The 20337-nt window shown below is 43.2% G+C and overlaps 2 protein-coding genes across 3 annotated transcripts; both read left to right on the top strand.

The window, feature by feature from the left end:
• The first annotated feature begins 292 nt into the window (after positions 1-292).
• On the top strand, positions 293-6188 carry pcyox1l (prenylcysteine oxidase 1 like). Its single transcript, XM_018751600.2, has 6 exons — positions 293-526; positions 870-1076; positions 2365-2539; positions 3443-3651; positions 4607-4747; positions 4961-6188. Exons 1-6 carry the CDS (start codon positions 418-420, stop codon positions 5620-5622), a joined length of 1503 nt encoding a protein of 500 aa, XP_018607116.1. The 5' UTR covers positions 293-417; the 3' UTR covers positions 5623-6188.
• Positions 6189-8936: 2748 nt separating this feature from the next.
• LOC108934216 (V-type proton ATPase subunit e 1-like) lies at positions 8937-13190 on the top strand. Of its 2 annotated transcripts, none has more exons than XM_018751776.2 (3): positions 8937-9378; positions 11376-11423; positions 12902-13190. In XM_018751776.2, the coding sequence occupies exons 1-3, from the start codon at positions 9278-9280 to the stop codon at positions 12993-12995; spliced, it is 243 nt and encodes an 80-aa protein (XP_018607292.2). In that variant the 5' UTR covers positions 8937-9277; the 3' UTR covers positions 12996-13190. The 2 variants fall into 2 exon arrangements, 1 of the variants encoding a protein (XP_018607292.2); XR_001966107.2 differs by lacking the exon at positions 12902-13190 and adding an exon at positions 9682-9911 and having other exon boundaries at positions 9314-9378; positions 11376-11495.
• Positions 13191-20337: the final 7147 nt, after the last annotated feature.

Raw genomic sequence — 20337 nt, 5'->3', positions numbered from 1 at the left:
AACTCATTGTCAATCGTAAACTATTCGGCCTGTTTTATAAAGCCTTGCTGCGTTTCAATTGCTGTAGAAAAAGACAAAACTTGCGAAGCTTTTCTTATTCGCAATAATGGTATATGCAGTTAGGGTCGCAGTACAGATATTTTTGCACTTCGTATTCCTCGTCCAGCCTCGTAAGCAACTACGTCTCGTGACGTCATGGTAATCCCTCCCCTTTGCTTTCCGGAACAGGAAGTTTATTTTCAATTCTATTGGTGGAGACAACTGTCTTGCCAAGCCTGCGTGCGGTTCTCATTGGTGGAGACGGGTGCAAGCGAGGGACCACGCGCTCGTGCCGTCGCGAAACACCGACGGAGTCCAACGAGAAGTCCCGGTGCACTGAATAGATAAATATGCGGTGACTCGCACGTCCCCATCATTATGGTGTCGCCTTTATTCTTGCGATGTGCTGTCACGTTGGCTTCCGCCTTTTCTGTCCTCGGAGATTCCGATTCAGCGCAACTGGATGGAGTTCCGCCTTCTAAAATCGGTATGACGACGCCGGGCGATGCGATGGTGAATGTCGTCGCGCGCCCGCTGTCGGTGCAGCCCCCCCCCCCCAGGAGCCGCGTGCGCGGATTTTCTCGTAAAATATGATGTTTTATATCTATAATTTGCACACAGCTGCTTTAATTTCCCTCAGTGTTATTATGCAACAGACAAAGGGCGGACAGGTCCAGGAGGAGGAGGCCGTTTCACTCCGCCTTCTTTTACGTGTTTGATTTGAACCCGACGCTGAGTGTCGCAGCTCTTGGGACACGTGGTGCCGTGGTGGTGGATAATCAAATCATTTATGGCGTTTCTCTTTCCTTCCTTCCTTCCTTCCTTGTCAGCTGTCATCGGAGCCGGGATCGGCGGCACCGCCACGGCCCATTTCCTGCGGCAGCACTTCGGACCCGAGGTGCGCATCGACGTGTTCGAGAACGGCACGGTGGGGGGCCGGATCGCCACGGTCACGGTGAACCAGCAGGACTACGAGTCCGGGGGCTCCATCATCCACTCGCTCAACCTGCACATGCAGGACTTCGCGAAGCAGCTCGGTGAGGCTCCGGGTGCACGAGCCTGGCCCTCGCGAGGCCTTGGGTTCCGGGTTCGAGCTCAGCTCCAGCGGTAGTACCTGCTTGTCAAGTACCTACGCTGTCTGTGACCGTAAATGCTCGGATGGCACGGCGGCGCAGCAGGTGGCGCGGCTCCTTCGTAGCACCTGGGTTGTTGGGGTGCGGGTTCGAGTCCACTCCAGCTCAGAGCTTGCGAACTCTGCACGTTCTCCCCATGCCTGCGTGGGGTTCAGGGTGATTGATGACTCTGAATTGCCTGTAGTGGGTCACTAATGAGGGGGGGTGCAGTGGTGCAGCAGGCTTGGCCAGGTCCCACTGTGTGGCGGGTCTGGGGTTCGAGTCCCGCTTGGGGTGCCTTGCGACGAACTGGCGTCCCGTCCTGGGTGTGTCCCCCTCCCCCTCCAGCCCTGCACCCTATGTAGCGGAGTTCGGCTCCAGTTCGCTGCGACCCCGCTTGGGACAAGCCGTTTCTGACAGTGTGTGAGTGGCTAAGTGTGTGCATCTGTGGATCCTGCTACTGTAGTGCTTAATAATGCTTGTGTGTGTTTGGCCTGGGGGATGCGGTGGCGCAGTGGGTTGGCCCACAGTCCTGCTCTCCGGTGGGTCTGGGGTTCGAGTCCCGCTTGGGGTGCCTTGTGATGGACTGGCGTCCCGTCCTGGGTGTGTCCCCTCCCCCCTCTGGCCTTACGCCCTGTGTTACCGGGTTGGCTCCGGTTCCCCGCGACCCCGTATGGGACGAGCGGTTCTGAAAATGTGTGTGTGTGTGTGTGTGTGTGTGTGTGTGTTTGGCCTTGTACTGCAGGGTAGAAAATGGGCACAACCTGAAATTTCTCCTTTATTAAGCCCAACCACTTCTACCTGTTCAAAGAGCAGGACACTCTTTCCTGAGTAATTTGGACGGTAGCAGTAGAGCCCCTCCTTGGACTTGAATTGACCCCTTGAATTGAACCGCTTGTCCCATACGGGGTCGCGGCAAGGCGGAGGCCAACCCGGCAACACAGGGCGCAAGGCTTAAGGGGGAGGGGACACACCCAGGACGGGATGCCCGTTTGTCGCAAGGCACCCCAAGCAGGACTCAAACCCCAGACCTGCCAAAGAACAAGCCCCAGCCAAATCCGCTGCACCCCCCTTGAATGGACTAATCAAAGGTTTAACCTGTCCATCCTCAGCCACCATGCTGCCAGCTGGCCCAATTTCATTTATGGCTTTTGTAACTATTGGAATGAAGACCCTAAATGATGGATTTCACATGTCCCCCCCCCCCCCGTAGGTCTGAAGCACCGGAGGAATGTGGCAGGGAAGACTGCAGTGTTTAACGGGGAAGAGTTCATACTGGAGGAGACTGACTGGTACCTGCTGGATCTTTTCCGCTTGTGGTGGCGCTATGGCATCAGCTTCATCCGCCTCCAGATGTGGGTGGAAGAGATCATGGAGAAGTTCATAAGGTAGGCTGATGCTGGAGAGTTGTCTGAAGAAAAGAGCTTATAAATCCACCAACCACATAATAAACAAAGCACTGTTGCCTTGGAACAAAATATATATTTATACCCCTAAACTGACTTCCCCCCCCACCCCCAAAAGTTTTTCCAGCACTTTATGTGACACAGTTTTGTGTAAATTGGGTTAGTGACACAAAATATAATGAATAAATTTAAATAGTTAGGTCTTTTGTTTCTTGTGGGTCTTGGAACTGGAAATAAATACATAAATATACATTGTGAGATAAAGTGCTGTTGATGATTTCCGTCTGCCAAACTGAGAAACAACCTGAGTCCTTGTAGGAAATTCCTCCATTGTAATTTTATTTAGATGGTATTACTGGGTAATTCAGTACAGAAGGAAGGATTTTCGAATGGAAAATGTCTCTATGAAAACAGAATTATTACACACATCGTCTGAACCGCTTGTCCCATACGGGGTCGTGAGGAGCCGGAGCCTAACCTGGCAACACGGGGCGTAAGGCTGGAGGGGGAGGGGACGCACCCAGGACGGGACGCCAGTCCGCCGCAAGGCACCCCAAGTGCGACTTAAACCCCAGACCCACCAGAGAGCAGGACCCGGCTCAACCCGCTGTGCCACCGCACCCCCCTGAATTATTAAAAATAATTAAAAACCGGCCCCTAATTTGGCATTGACTTCATGATGAAAATCTGATACTTCATCATGACCGTCCTTCTTAAATTTAAGTGGCTGTAAGTGAGATGAATGTAAACATCAAGAAAAGTTTGAATTTTGTTTCGGCCCTTTATATGGTGACTATCTTGGATTTGGTGGTGTACCCTGTAAGAGAAGGTAATTCCACACAGGTTGGTGATTGATTTACATTTACGTTGATGCTTTGTGTTTAGGATTTACAAGTACCAAGCCCATGGCTATGCCTTCAGCTCTGTGGAGGAGCTCCTGCACTCCCTGGGGGGCACGGGATTCCTCAACATGACCCGTCGCTCGCTGTCGGAGTCCTTGCTCGAGCTGGGTGTGTCACAGCGCTTTATTGAGGAGGTCATTGCCCCCATCATGAGGGTGAATGGGCAGAACATCAGCATCCCTGCCTTTGTGGGTAAGCTGGGCCGCTAAATCTTTCGACAAGACTTCTAACCATGGTGACAATCAGTGCTTGTTCACTTACATATTTCCCTCTTTGTGTTGTCATGTACTCATTTAGCTGATGGTCTACTCCCAAGCGACTAACAGTGTTACTCTACCTACGATTATTTACCCGTTTATACAGCTGAGCAGTATTTACTGGAGGAATTTAGGGTACCTGCCTTGTTTAAGGGTACTACAGCTTGAGATGAGATTCGAACCTGTAACCTTTGGTTCTAAAGGCAGCAGCTCAAGCCGCTACTCTACCAGCTGCACCTGTCGTGTTTAATTATACATTAATAAACTGTCTGTGCGCAGTTTTCATGTTCTCCTTTCATTTGTGTGGGTCCACAGTCCAAACCCATGTTTCTATGAGTGTTTGAGTGAATGAGTGTACGTGTGCAGTTGCCCTGCAGTGGGCTGTTGTCCCGTCCAGGGTGTACCCTGACTCACACACAATGCTCCCAGGATAGACCCTAGACCAATATGACCCTAACTGGAAAATGAGGTTATAGATAATGTCGGGGGGGATTGAATTTCTACTGTATAAGGAAAATTCAGTTGGGACACTCAATATATATTGAAGTTACTGCTGAAAAGCTTCCGTTATGGCTTGTAATTGATTTAAAAGGTAATAAACTTCAATTGAATAAGGAGCCATTCCTGCTTCTCTTTATGAGTCTTTCATTAGCTGGTAGCATAGTGGTTAGTGCTGCTGCCTTTGGGTGCAAAGGTCATGGGTTTGACTCCCACCTCGAGCTGCGGTACCCTACAGCAAGGTACTTGGTCCAGTAAAATTACCCAGAGGTACAGATGGGTAAATAACCGTAAGTAGCTTAACATTGTAAGTCACTTTGGAGAAAAGGGTCAGATAAATGTGGTGTTATGTTTTTACTCTTAATGTTTAGGGTTTGCTTTGTCTCTGACAGGTGCCATGTCACTGGCTGGGGCGCAGGGTAACCTCTGGGCTGTGGAAGGGGGTAACAAGCTGGTTTGTTCTGGTCTGGTGAAACTGGCGAAGGCCAACCTCATAAAGGCTCACGTCACGACAATATCGCCACGCGCAGCAGGTAGGTCCGATGGCCGCTGTGTTACGATTAAAACATTAAGCCTGGCATGTTCAAAGGGGAACACAGATCTAAAATGTAGTAAGTGTTTCAATTTGGGACAATACTTTGTTTTGTGTTCATAATCATTTGGTGATTAGTTTAGTTTAAAAAAAATAATAAATAAATAAATAAAGAAATCTTAACACTTAGTGTTACTGGCATTGACCTTTTTAGGGGAGTCAAGTCTATACCAGCTTGACTTCACGTCACCAGAAGAAAAGGGTTCGGAGCTTTACGACATTGTGGTGGTGGCCACGCCTCTGCAAGCGGGGGTCAGACCGAGCATCTCCTTCGATGGCTTTGAGCCGCCACTGCCCGAGATCACCGGTACTTACCAGCAGACCGTGGCCTCCATCGTTCACGGCTACCTTAACTGCTCCTACTTTGGCTTCCCGGACCCAAAGCTCTTCCCCTTTGCCAGTGTGCTAACCACCGACAACCCAGGGCTGTTCTTCAACAGCGCCGCTAGCCTCTGCCCCGTGAACATCAGCGCCGGGTTCCGCCGAAAGCAGCCGCAAGAGGCCGGCATCTACAAGGTCTTCTCCCAGAGGCCACTGGGCAAGGCGGAGCTGAAAACGCTATTCAAGTCCTACTACTCGGTGCAGGTAACAAGCTGGCAGGCGTATCCCCACTATGGCAGCACCCAAGGACTTCCCCTGATTATCCTACATGATAATCTGTACTACCTCAATGGCATAGAGTGGGCTGCCAGCGCAATGGAGATGAGCGCGGTGGCAGCCAAGAACATTGCTCTATTGGCGTATCACCGCTGGAACCGTCAGCTGGAGATGACTGACCAGAAGGACTTGATGCACAAGATTAAGACCGAGCTCTGACCCCAAGGCTGAGCTCTTGTCCTAGGGAGCAAGGGAAGGAGCCGGTGCAGAATCATTCCCACGATTGCTCATGAAAAAGGTTCCTGCTAAGGCCTCTTTAAAGCTCTTTGTGGCTTATTTTTGTTGGGTTTTTTTTTTTTTTTTTTTTTTTTTTTTGGGGGGGGAAGTCTTCATGCTGTGTGATACATTGCCATGAATTCTGACTGTGGAACTGCATCTCTCTCTTTGAACCGAACAGGAAATTTTGTTTATTTGAAGTGGCTTTGAATTCAAGCTACAAAGTGCAACTATACTGTAAAACTACAACTAAAAAAACAAATCAGGGTGATTCACTGCAAATACTTCATTAAAGTGTTTTTGTGGGTCAGATTCAATGTTAAGTCAAACAAAAGTGTGAATTGCAGTGTCACTACCGTTACTGTCAAGGCTATAAAAATCAGACCTTTATCATTTCTGTTTTTACCTACACTGCTAATGACATGAGCTTCTAACAGAAGCCATGTTGTTAATTGCATTTGTTTTCTGTTTAATATACATGGATTAAGACAGTAAAAAAAAAAAAAAAATTAAAACTGATTTCTGGCCTAATCAAAATCCTTATCCACTTAAGAAGATAATGGAACACTTGCTTTGCTATGGGATGAAATTTAACACGTTTACAAACAAGGTGTCAATAATATTCTAGTTCTTCCAAAGGACTCTATTTTTAATTTTGTGTTATGTTGGTTTTTTTTTTTTTAAAGAAACACATTTAGATTGTTGAGTAAATATGAAGGCGAAAACAGAAATTCAATTCTGAATGTCTGCAGTTAAAAATTATAGTACTATAAATAGAGGTTTTTGGAAGTAACTATTTGTACAATAGAATTTTATCGTAATCTGGTTAGGTTATTTGAAGTAGTTCTCCTGCTTATATAGTACGTGCAAAACCAGAGGTGGCTGGTAGTCTAGTGGTTAGCGGTGTTACTTTTGGCCCTTAAGGGCACCGCTTCAAATCTCCCCTCTCACTGTAGTACCCTTGAACAAGGTACTTGCTCTAAGTTGCTTCAGTAAAATTACACTGTTGTATAAATGGGCAAATAATTGTAAGTTGCTTTGGAGAAAAGTGGCAGCTAAATAAATTAATATTCTGCAAAGTGTCTGGAATCTTTCTGCCTGTAGGCCTCTTAACATTTATCTGACACTTTTCTCCAAAGCAACTTGCACGTTGTTGGTTACTAATTTTGAAAAGTTTGGGTCACGTTCAGTGACTCGTTTCAAGAGCTCCAAACGGTACGAGCACGTTTTTCCTCATTCGCACATTTGTAACAACTGTGCTTAGTCGTCCCGGTTCTAATGGCCAGTGAAATCTCGCAGCCGCTACTCTCGCGAGAACTTGAGGCCATCTGATGTCGCCGGAAGTGAGCGAGAAGCGTGTTATAATTAGAAGTACACAGTAAGACATGTGAATTGTAATAGTCTTCATAATCTCAATAAATTCCTGTTGCGTCTGCATTTGCACAGTGTACTGTAATGCTTTATGTGACGAGAGTATAAGTTTAGCTGTACTTATTCAAAAAGTTTATCTTTGTGCCGTAACGTAACTCACCATATTACTAGTAGTTTGAACTTCGATGGTACATGAACTAATCTGAAACCAAACATAACATAACTTCTTCATGTCACATTTTTGGGTCTATTACTAGTCCCCTAGTCCACTCACCATTATTTATGTTAATAATTATGTTAAACTAAACCCAATTACTGCGTCTAGATTCACCCAACCATCACTAGAGGCCGCTGTTTCACAGGTTTAACTTAAACCTGTTCTGTGCATAGTTTAGCTGAGGTTTAAGGACAGACAGCCACAATTTAGATGTATCTCAAGCTCAAGTATTTAAATATTTAAAACTTTAAAATCTTTCACCATCTATGACGCTATTTGGTAACTCCGAAATAGGTCTGAACAACAGACACAGCAGTGTTGTGTAATTAAATACATTTAAAATTTTAAGGCACGTGTCTTCATTTCTAAAGCCGGTGTTATATTGATCAAGGGTTTTCAAAACTCTAAACACACTGGTCTGAGAAGTTAAATACACATGTTGAGCAGCCATGCGATAGTGAAAGCAGAAGTCTTGCAAAGATGACAAGTGTTTTCACTGCAGTTTAACACCTGGTTCATTCAATTTACTTGAGGGAACTGTTTCATTTCAGTCTAATATGTTCTGTAGAACAACTTATTGTGAAATTATCATTTACCCAGTTATATAGCAGGGTAACCTTGTTGGGACATTTGAGTAAGAGCCTTGGTCAAGAGTACTGCAGCAGGAGGGGAACTTCAACCTCTAAGGATCTTCAGACTCTTAACCATAACAACCTTCTAAAACACAAGAATTTTTGAGGATTCATCTGTAGTTTAGATTCTAAGTAGAATTAAAATGTATTTAGAATTAATGCTTAATAATGTGCTGAAATATATAGTACAGTATACATTTATATTTTTTTATTTAGCAGATGCTTTTGTCCAAAGTGACTTCCAATGAACTCTATGTAGTGCTATGAGCCCACACACCTTATTCATCGCAGTGACTTATACTGCTAGATACACTACTTACACTGGGTCACTCATCCATACGTCAGTGGAACACAATCTCTGTGTCACTCACACACTATGGGGGAACCTGAACAGCATGTCTTTGGACTGTGGGAGGAAGCCAGAGCACCTGGAGGAAACCCACACAGACACGGAGAGAACATGCAAAGTCCACACAGTCTGAGCGGGGATCGAACCCACGTCCTCTCGCACCACCCAGGTGCTGTGGGACAACAGCGCTACTATATAAATTAAATATATACTAATTATATATACCAGATATAATTCATAGTTAAAGGAGTTAAAATGCAACTATTTTATAAACTATTAATTGAACAAATCACTCCAGAGAAACAGGTGGTAGCGAAACCAGTCCACATTACACACACACACGGTCTGAACCACTTGTCCTATCGGGATCGCAGGGAGCCTGAGCCTAACCCGGCAACAGAGAGCGTAAGGCTGGAGGGAACACACCCAGGACAGGACGCCACTTTGTCGCAAGGCACCCCAAGCGGGACTCGAACCCCAAACCCACCGGAGAGTAAGACCCGGTCTAACCCACTGCGCCTCCTCTCAGTCCACATTATCAATTAGGAATTTAGGGTGCGAGGGCACGTGGCCACCGGAGGGCTCAAAGTGAGCGGCAATTCCAGGAGGACATGAGTGAACTTGGATGAACCGGAGCACCCTCACCTCTCACTAGATATCATTATCATATGGCCATATTCTTATTTTATGGACTCTCACCCTTAATTATGTAAGTTATGTTCTTTATTTAATCGGACCGTAAGGCGTATGGCAGCGAGCGTACAGCAGTTCGGATGTTGCGCTGAGTGCCAAAGACGGGTGCGGACCGTCCTCCAGGCTCCGGGCACAACGGCTCACGCGAGCTGCGTGATACACGGGAGCGCGCGCCGCCGCGACGCGCCTTGTCACTGCTTTCCTGCCCCGCAGCTTTCGACGCGCTCTGGCACCTTTTCCCACTGTCAAACCACCGGTAAATACAGGAAAAGCAGAATTGAGACACACGTTTCACCACTCCGAAAGCAACTCTAGAGCCAGAGGGGGCGGAGAAGTATGGAGAACAGCACGCTCGTCGTCAGCGTGGTGGTAACGGTGTTTTGGTGCTTCGTTGGAGGCGTTTTACCATGGTTCATCCCCAGAGGACCGAACAGAGGGTGAGTATTAGTGCGGAGTTGTAGTGCAACTTACACTCAGCGAGTGCTCTCTTTTAACGGAGAACCTCGACGTTTTCATCAGAACGTGGTTTCTAGTATGTACAGCTCGAGCCGCCCGTTGCGTTGTTGCGTTGGTGCCTCAGAGACGCAGCGAACTGTTGTGTAATAAAAAGTTAGCGACGTGTTCCTGTGTTGCGCAGAAAATCGAGCCTCGCGCATGCTGAACGATTCTTGCTTCGTCTGTAAATCGCAGTTTCACACTTAAAACACTTTTCTCGTGCCTTTTTTTTCCCCACTTATCAGACGCGGGAGCCCTGAACAACGATGAGGCGACGGGACGACGTCCGGCCTGTCCCGCAAACGGACCGAGGGGCGCGTGCACGCTCGCCGTGCGTCACTTTACGTGGTCTCGACGTAGCGCGAGCGAGCTTCGCATTATGTCCCAGGATAAAAGAGCGAGAATGCGTCTCCGCGTGTAATAAACGCGTCGGCGGACGAGCGAGTGGTCATGCATGGGCCGGGTGGTCTGACAGGTGGGTCCAGACCAGTGGCTCGTCTCTAGTCAGTGGTCCGGCACCCCCTGGACGGCATGTATCCAGGTTAATAAATACTGTTTGTACACATAATAGAACTTGAGTAAAGTGAATATTTTACATGCATGTAGTACATCATAAGAGGGGAAAATCGAATTCATCAATAACTTGTTTTTATGTAATTGTCATAACCCGTATTTAAATATTGTATATTACACACAAATGTATATAAACAAATGAACATTCACATTTCAGAAATGAATTTTATACACAAATGTATACTTCAGCCATTGAAAGGCCTGAAAACTAAAATTATTTTGTTAGAGGAACCAGTAGAAACATACAATTTACTATGTGGACACAATGTGTTTCATATAAAATGTTAGTATGAGAAATACAATTATTCTTAAATGTTCTATGAATAAATGAAACTTTTATTTAGCCAGGAAGAAATCCACTTCAGTTGTACCCAATACATACATAGACACATGCCTAAACAAACATGTAAAATACAAAATAAATATAAACAAGTCGAATAGGTACAAAAGTCATAAGGGAATGAATACACTTGTATGAGAATGGAAGCAAGGGAGGGTTGGATTAACGTGATGATGAGGGAAGTGAGGTGGTTCAGGGTGTGGTGGGACACAAAGCTCAGAGCCCCCCCACAAAAAAGTGCAAGCTGACTGTAGACTAATATATTACATATACACAAAAAATAAATGGCAGGTATGCATTGATTCTCAGATACAACTTTAAAAAGCAAGGGTTTTAATATTTTCTTCAAGATTTTTTTTTTTTTTGGGTAAATTTTGACACCCTAGCCCAGTGCCAAGGTTATCTTGATCATAAAACTTGCCCTGAATGGGCCATGGCACCCTCAGCATCTCAGTGCCAGAAGGCGTATAGCACTATTAGCATTATCTTGTGTTTACCTGACACTTAGTGTATTAGATACATTGCACTGAAATACTTAGTTATCACCTACTCTCTAGCACAGTTTAACATATTTGTTCACTCAAGTACTGTATACAGATGCCAAGGGCAATTCACACGAAACACAAGTCTTTAGACTGTAGGAGGAAAGATGCACTGACACGGGGAGATCATTCAGACTAATCTGAAACTATGTCCGAGACTTCTCATTTCGATTGTGTCCATAAGATGAGATATATACACTTGCATTACATTTACAGTTATTTAGAAGAGCCTTTTCTCCAAAGCGATATACAGTACAATTCAGAGTAAACAAAAGTGCATTTCACCAACAGATGGTGAGACAGAGATGCAGAGATGCTATTCACAAATAAATTAGTCCAGCACCACATTACAGTTGTAAGCAATAAAATTCTTGCTAATCTATTGATAAAACATCCTTTAATGTGAGCTGTCTAAAGACTGACTGAAGCACAGTGGTGGAAATTATCATTTACCATGATGAATAGACTTCCCTTTTCTTTGCAGAGTCATCGTTACCATGCTTGTATTAACAGCAGTGTGCTGCTATCTTTTGTAAGTATGACTCATGACCTTTCACTCTGGGGAGGGGTGGCAAGAAGCCCCCCGCACAAGGCATTTTTTCAGATTTATTCTCCTCTTTCACTTATATTTAGCTGATGCTTTTTTCCAAAACAGCTTATAAATATTTACCCATTTATAAAGCTGAGTAATTTCACAGTAAGTACATTGCTCAAGGGTACTACAGGCAGAGGTGGGATTTGAACCTGCAACTTTAAGGAGAGGTAGCAGCTCTAACTACAGCACTAACAGCTGTCCCTGCTACTTCTCTTCTGACTTCTGACTATAACATTATTTCCTTGTGTGTCGAAACATATTGTTACATATTTAAATTAAGTTAAATACACTTTTAATGGTGCTAGATCTTATATTGTTCCTCCTTGGGTCAATTGTGCTAGGAAAGGATACAGTATAAAAATGAATTAAACTGAGTTTAATTCAATTAAAACAGATGGGTTCAGCCCCATGCCAGGCAGCCTCAAGGATGCATACTGTTTAAGTCACAGCCTTAACTTTAGCTATAAGATAGAGGGGGTTAAATTTGTGCAGCATGATGATAGTGATTTGGTATTAGTAAATAAATTTTAAAACATTTTCATTAAAATAGACATGTTTTTTCCATTTTAAAAATTTGGAAAAGTGGCTTTTGCAGAGTGCTTTATGGAATGCTGTCTTTTTTCAGCATATCTGGCATGTAGGCTGAGGACATGAATGTGCAACTTCAAGTGTTCTGCAATTGTATGGACTGCTAAAGGAAAAAAAATCTTAGAAGACACAGAAGTAGATATCTGCCTCCATCACATTTGTGTAGACATGGTTGCATAACTTAGAGGTACATTTTCCTACCTTGAAAACAATTTCTCATGAACCGTTTGAATTGGAACAGGTGAGAAATCATGGAGGTGTTTGACTATATGTTTTATGGGTTATTTACACTAGAGGGCAGTAAATGCCAGGTAAGATTCTGCATTATCATTGTCTGTCTAATTTTTCAATTTTTAAGAAACTGGGGGGGTATCCATTTTTGATTAAATGGATTAAATCGATGTATTTAATTAATTAAATCATAATAATAAAGCACCATGTATGATTAAGGATTTGGTTTTCTATCAATTTGTTTAGATTTCTGTGCTTTGGTAAATTAAAGATTTTGTTTGTATTGGTTACATTTGAAAATAATGAATAGTTATCCAAAAGTGTGGTGCTATAATGTGCATTTGTAAGTTACCTAGTAGAGTTGGAGAGCTCAAAATGCCATGTCTGTTGATGGCAGTACAAAAAAGTGAAGTGTTCTTCATTGGGCTTTAGAAGTGGTGATTTTTGCTCGTTCTTTGTGCTCATGTTGATTATTGTACATTATGTGTCTTCTCATTCTTACCTCCTTATGTTAAGGAACAAAACATTATTCTTACATACATGGCTTAGGCTTGATACTGTGTTGTAAACTGGTTTTTTTTTGTTTTGTTCCAAAGCTGGTTGATTGCAGTGCTGGCACAGCTGAACCCATTGTTTGGTCCTGCGCTGAGCAACGATACCATCTGGTACCTTATTTACCACTGGCAATAAATTCATGGACTCCTCAGACCACAGGTGAAAGTGATGTGATTTTTCCAACTAAAAGAGGATAATACAAAACTTACTGCTATAAATTTAGTATTTTGTTACAACATTTTTTGGTTGAGCCGAAAATATTTGTCTATTGTCACAGGAGGCAGTCTTTAGTTTTGAATGCCCTTGTACACACTAAAAAAGACCCCCCCCCCCCCCCCCCCCCCCCACCTTCCCAGTTGTAGCTGCCTGGTTTATCAAGAGCAATTATTTTGCTGATTGATTTGACTTATCTCTTCATATGTGCTTTGCACTGCAAAAATAATGCTCGCAATTAACCTTTTTACAAAGATGGATGGTAAAGGTCAGAAAAACCTATGAAGATTCCCCCCCCCCCCCCCCCCCCCCCAAGGCTCTTTGAAAAACCAGACATCTGAAAACTGCAGGGCTTGTGTGAAACAAGTGAGAGGGTTCTTCTTGCTGAAAGGAGAAAACAAAAACAACACTGTAAAGTGTAAGCAGTTTAGATACACAAAGCTTCATTCAGATAGATTGTTTGGCAGTTTTATTCAATTCTGCTGAGTAATAGCTGTCCTAATTGGGTGAAAGGGTTGGTGCATAGCCCAGGGCCTCAGACACATTTTAGCAGACAGCGCAGTGCTGAGTCCTCCAGACTTTCCCAGAATGCACAAGAGCCTTAGAGCACAGGCCCTCCATTCACTGATGGAATCTCGGTGCATGCCATTATCCTCCTGCTGAAAACGTGTTTCGACACATGTGCCGAATTTCTGATGGATCATTGGATATGTTCGTTTTGCCCTCCTTGTACTTCGCTGAAACCTGCAGCTTAACTAGCACCACCTCTACTTTAGAATTGTTCACAGATGTGTGAATGGAAGCAGTTGATAAATTCCACTTGAAATATGCATTTCATTTTCAAAACTGTATAGAGCCAAACCTTCTGTTCACTGCAAGGTATTGTTCAGTGTAACCTGTATGCAGAGGAAGTATTCTTTTTCCCTTCTCTAAAAAACCCTGTCAATACACGTGTGCTCTTACGTAGTGCCAAAAGTATGAGACTAAATAGCGACAGTTCCACAGCTCTGTTCAGTTCCAGGTCCCTAAAATGGTATTAACATAAGCTTATTCAGATATAGAAATTGTATTTTTTTCTGTACTGTTTGCATTCATGGTTTCTGTACTTAATGTTTGGCTAATGTTTTGTAAACTTGCTTTGTACAATGGCTGCATGAATTGTATGAGAGGTTAATGCTTCAGAGAACATTTTTTAATTTTTTGATTTCCTCATTTCATTGTGACTTACTGCAAGGTATTTCTTAATAAAGTTGCAGCACCTGCTCAAAAAAAAAAACACCGGGACTTTAATTTCAGAAATGTTCTTTGGTGGAAAGGGTAAAATTGAACTAAAGATTTTTTTTTTTTTTTTTAACTAATACTTGTTGGTGTGTACTGTTAGCAAATAAATGTGACTCATTATAGTAATTTTTGGAGTTCATTATGTAGCCCTAATGATTTTGCAGTTTTAACTAGAGCTGTCATAACAAATGGAGAGGTAACAGTCCAGAGGGTGATGGCACTGATACTACGAGGCTGGTAAGTGGGTTTGCGCTCAAAGTTTCTCAAACAAAAAACAAGCCTTTGAACCAGTGTCTCCATATTCAGGCCCAGTGCATGATTAGTACTGTGCAACATGATAGCATTTTACAAGAAGTGAGCTTAAGAGCTGTGTCATCTGCTTCTACTAGATTCAGGCACACATGAATTCCCCTGTTCTGTTTCAATAATATCTGTATAATAAAAGACAGTGTTATTCATTTTAGATGAAAATATATGAGTGTGGCTGGCAGCCAACTACAGAGAGTTGTCTATGAGTTTGCAAAGTGCTCTGGAGCATGAAAAGCAATTATAGATGGAGTAGTGAGGGAGGTCTGGTGTAGCGATATGGAATTTAAACTTAAATTCATTAGTATATGACATTACTTGGTATCAGTGACAACATGTAGCATTTTACTCATTTAAAAAAATCAATGTATATGGTCAAGGTTAAGTTTTGGTTGGCAAACACTGGGAATGTGTGCATGATGATACTTTGCAGTCAGGGAAAAGTAGAAATGTATTCAATGTATTTCAATGAAATGCCCTCATAAAAGTCTAAGTAACGAGTTGCTTGAGTTTAAAAAATGCATTACATACTAAGAATGAAGCAGCAGGCTTTACAAAATATATTGCATAACCAAGGATGCCATTACATCATTCCCTATAAAATAGAGTGGTATTTACTTTAGCTTCCATAAGTGTATTGTTGTTGCTCACATTTTCGGTAAAATAAAACTTAATCTCGCAGCTCTTGTATTATTACAGGCTTATCCGAATTTTAAATAATATTTTTAAGTATTCAGTTGCAGGTTTTAAAGAGAATAACGAAACGCCGTTTGGGTCTCACTGTTTGGGAGGCGCAATCCGGCAGCGTTCGGGTTAATCGTCGAGCCGCGCTATGATTGGCCACGGTAGGGGCACGTGGGCAGGTGGGAGGGGGGAGTCACGCGCTTTCCAGGAACCCGTCAGGAAGAAGATAAACAAAACAAACCCGAGAGGCAGACAGCATGGACTCCATAGAAATGGCCAAAAACACAGCGATAAACGTGCACATACGCGGCTGAACACTGCGTGGATATTGGAGCGTGGCGTTCCTGGGTGAGCGACGCGCTCGTGTGACGTGCTTTTTGGAAGTGGTGGAAGAAAAGCGGCTCAGAGTCAGTCAGTGTTTGTTATTATTGCTGCTAATGTAGCAGCAGCTAGCAGCAGCCTGGCTGCAGCTGCTGAGCGAGCGAGGCGAGAGGGGAGGGACGGAGGCCATAGTTACTGAGAGCGGAATTGAGTTCCCCGAGTTGTGTTTTTGGAGGAGCTGCAGAACTAAATCACTCTGATTGCACGAATGACAGGTGATGATGTGCAGCACTTCATATTTTACACACACACACACACACACAGTCAAGGTATTAACGCGTTTGACTAGTGTCTCTCGCGGCGCCTGTTAGCCAAGGCAAGCCTGCCCACAACGACACGGACAGGTGACTTTCTCACTTGCTAACTTACCAGATTATAAATATTTAACTTATTACCTGGTTGGTGTAGTGTTTTTTCTTCATAACTTTGTCTGATATTCTCAATATGTTGCCGTGATCTGTTTCGTATTTTGGCTGCAGCCGCCTGCATTTCTTTCATTTTTGCTTTGTTGTTTGTTTGTTTGTTTGTTTGTTTGTTCGTTCTCCGGTGCGTTTGTTTATTTCGCGCCGTATTCAGCGATGGTTTTGCGCGGTTGTGTCGATTCATTCCTTGGTTTTCTGTCACAGTGCATCACACGGGTGTTTCTTAGTGTTGTTCTCCAGAACAGTTTGCATCCACGGAACACGCCCCCCTCCATATGTGCATCGTACTTTTTTTTTTTTTTTTTTTTTTTTTTTTTTTTTTTTTGATGGACCTGCTGCCGTTAAGAAACCACCCAGAATTGTTCTTACCTTCGTTTGGTTGTACAATCACAATGTAGCCATACCTCGTATTATTTGCTATACAAGACAAACTTCTGTGTTATTAAATAACTGTCATCTTATTTTGGCATGATGAGTCTCAGCGATAATAAGTAGTTGAATTTCCCTTCTGCGTTAAGTGTGTGCCGTTATTTAGTTGACTGTTTATTGTTTTAACTATTTATATAACGTGAAGGCCGTGGAAGATTGTTTGTTGATGTACAGCTAGCCACCTCAGCCAAGCATGACATCGTTGATGTTAGTAGGCAGAGAACTCCGCTTCTGATTGACGGCGAATTCATCCAATGAGGTAGTAGCTGGGCGGGAACTAGATGCCCATTTACCCAGTAAGAGTTTACCAATGTGTGGGCGTCGATAAAGTACGTCGGGATTGGTCGTGCGACGTCTCTGTCTGTCTGTGTGCGAAGGTCCATTTCGAGTTCAGAACTGCTGGTCAGTGTTAGTAGGTCAGGGCCGAGTGTGGCGGCGCTCCTCAAGTAAACTCGCTGCAATTAGTGCATCGTTCACTGCGCCCCTAATCCAGTTTAACATTTTCTGGAGTGCAAATCCCAGTTTGCTGTGGCCCTGAGCGCTGATCCGAAGGGTTACTGCGTATAGAGTTATAACGCGCGGTTTGTAGGTCATTGCCATGGAGACACAAAAGGCTTGTTTAGGTTGTGGGGCCTTCAGAAACGTGCCGCTTGTTTGCATCACTTCAAGGCCGAATAAGTGCCAGTCATCGTGAGAGCGACAGAATGAGCCCGTGAAAGTTTTTTTTTTTATTTTATTATTAAAAATGTAAATTCGAGATATTAAAAGTATCAGCGATTACTTATTATGTATCGCGATCGTAATGTTTACATATACAGCTTACATTCGTCACATGTAGCGCCAGCGTGGTCACGTGCTTTCTCCCAGTTCTGCTATTGGCTGGCTTTTGTTTGACTTCAACCCGTGTGAATTTAAGGCTAACTTTTATGCATTTTTTGAACCCACAAACCCTTATCATCTGTCCTTCCAAGCGTCTGAGATCATGAGTTTTTTTTTTTTGCACCGCAGTAGTTTTTCATACTGGGTTAGTGGGCAGCACACTGGCCTCATAGCTCCATATTTGTGTGTTGAGCCTCTTGGGCTTGGAACTGATAATGTGCGACCCTAAGCCTGATGTGATCAGTGAAGGATGCTGGAAATAGGTGGATGACCATGGTTCACATTGCTGCTGAAGTAAAGCAGTACCATGTTATACCATACCTCTCCAGTCTGGCCACACATGATCAACAAGATTGACAGCTGCACCTGGAAGCAGTTTGTTGTGGGGAAATAACAATGACCAGCTATTGCTGATCATCTAGTAAAGAACTATATAAAAAGCCTTGAGCTCACTCTTCTGGGCATAGTGGGATGATTGCTGGAGAGGTAGTGCAAAGTAAGAGTTTAAATTTGGTAGTTTTTCCATGGGTAGTGTAATGGTAGAACTGTTGCCTTTGGATCCAAAGATTGAAGGTTCAAATCTCCTCAACAGCAGTAGTACTCTTGAGCAAGGCACTTAACCTAAAATTGCTCTACTAAGAATTACTCGGCTGTATAAATGAGTAAATAATTGTAGGAGGATTAACCTTGCAAGTTGCTTTGGGGGGGAAAAGCATCAGGTAAATGTGCGACTGTAACTTACAGTTGATTTTGCAACCCAGGTGCTGTGAGAAACCAACACTGTTAGTTAAGCTGATCCTTTTCTCTGACACGACATGCAGCTTAGGGTAAAAGTAGGTTTTCGATGTATGAAAATCAGAAAGGTTACTTTGCATGCTCAGAAAAAATAATTGGTGTTTACTGTTTGTTACGTTTACTGAGCCTTATCACGTTGACATAAACAAAATATGCGGTTTTTCTGAACCACGGCTGCTGGGAATAATATGACATTCATCTGTATAGAAAAACTAAAGACTCATTTAGTGTGCAAATTCACATCTCCCTGTATATATTTTTCTTTACGTTTTTATAAGAATGCACCTGATTAAAGGGGATTTAGTCTAGACGGATCCCACCTTGGAGTTCGTGAACCTGTGGCCACAACAAGGCATAAATCAGCTTAGACAAATACAAATGGCTAAATCCCTAAAGATCTCCACTGGCTTAAGTGAGAACTTGTCTCTGTGCTGTATTATTTGGGCCTTTTAAGGTCCCTCTCGGAGCTATGAAAGCACTTCAGAGTTCTAAATTTGAACACTTATTAGAAAATCGTAGCTTTGTGTGGTTTTCATTGTCGTTGCTGTTAACAAATTTTTTTTTTTTTTCGGCAAGTTACAGTGACTGTCAAATGTACCAGATTGAATACAATTTCATAATTAAAGCATATTTTGATGTCTAGTTTTCTAATTAGTGTGAGCCAAATATCAGATTAAAGTTAACTGTCCTGGGAGCAGAAGCTTGGGAGATCTAACAAATCAGTTTTGTTGTGTGATTGTAGTTTCATAATTACTGTGTGTAATAAATCCTGAGGTTAATTGCATATCACAGATCGGTTAAGTGTGTGGAGTTTGGATGGTCTTTCCAGGTTCGTGGGGTGGGGGTTTCACTGGGTTTAGTTGATTTCTTTGTGTAATCCAAAGACGCGTTTCACGTGCGGTTGTGTGTGATTGTGTGTGGCTCAACTGTGATGGGCTGTCATCCGGTTGGGGTTGTACCCTCACTAGCTGAGTGTTTTATGCTTCTGGGTTAGGCTCCAGACCACTATGACCCTGCTTAGAACAAGCAGTTATCAGTAGTCAGTGAGAAAGGAGGAAGTCACTTAGCAAACTGATACCCTATACAGACATGCGCCCCTTAACATTTCGGGCAACGACTGACCACATATACCATGGTGGTGCCATAGGATTATAATGGAGCTGAAAAATTCTTATTGACCAGCGACTTCGTAGCCATTGTAACGCAACATCTTACTCGTTTTTGTGGTAGTGCTCCTGTGAACAAACCTACTGCGCTGCCAGTCCTATAAAAGTATAGCACATACAATTTATGTACAGTACATAATACTTGATGATACATAAACCAGCAACATAAGTGTTTATTTACTATACTGTACTTTTAATCATTATTTTACAGTGTACTTTTTCTACTTGTTAAAAAGCTTACTGTAACACGGTTTGCTGTGTTATGCCAGGAGCAGCGTCATAAATGTCGTGTTCACCACGTCTCTTGACTGAATCAAGGCTATACCATCTTGTTGTGTATAAGCACATTCTATGATTGAGGCTATATGATCTAGGTGGGTATAAGGACACTTTATGATCAAGGCTATACCATCTAGGTTTGTATAAATACACTCTATGATGTTTGCCCAACGACGAAATCGCCTAACAACGCATTTCTCAGAATGTATCCCTGTCATTAAGCGACCCATGTCTGTGTAATAAATAACTGAAGGTCCATATTGAAGCTCCATAATTAGCAGTAAAGGAGCTTGTTGCAGAAAGAACAATACATAATATCCAGTCTGCAATCAACAGAATTTCACATTTTTCTGTACAGCTTGTTGTATCCATTGATCCATACACTTTTCACAACTGCTTCTCCTGAGCAGGGTCGTGGTGGTGTGCAGCCTATCCTGGAAGCATTGGGCACAAGGCCTAGGGTGGTATACCCCTGGACAGTAGTTCTGTGCAGTGTGCTTCTTATATCCAGGATCTTGAAATATTTGATTGCTTTTAATAGTCAACTATTCAAATATTTTTTGCTGGTTTTCTTTTAGTTGTATCGTATTGTGTACATTGAGACCCTGGAAACCTCCTTGCTATAAGCAGAAAGAAAGATCA

This window comes from Scleropages formosus, chromosome 4 (assembly GCF_900964775.1).
Source record: "Scleropages formosus chromosome 4, fSclFor1.1, whole genome shotgun sequence".
Taxonomy (NCBI): Eukaryota; Metazoa; Chordata; class Actinopteri; order Osteoglossiformes; family Osteoglossidae; genus Scleropages; species Scleropages formosus.
The sequence above is the reverse complement of the archived record's forward strand: the minus strand, read 5'-3'. Positions and strand labels throughout refer to the sequence as shown.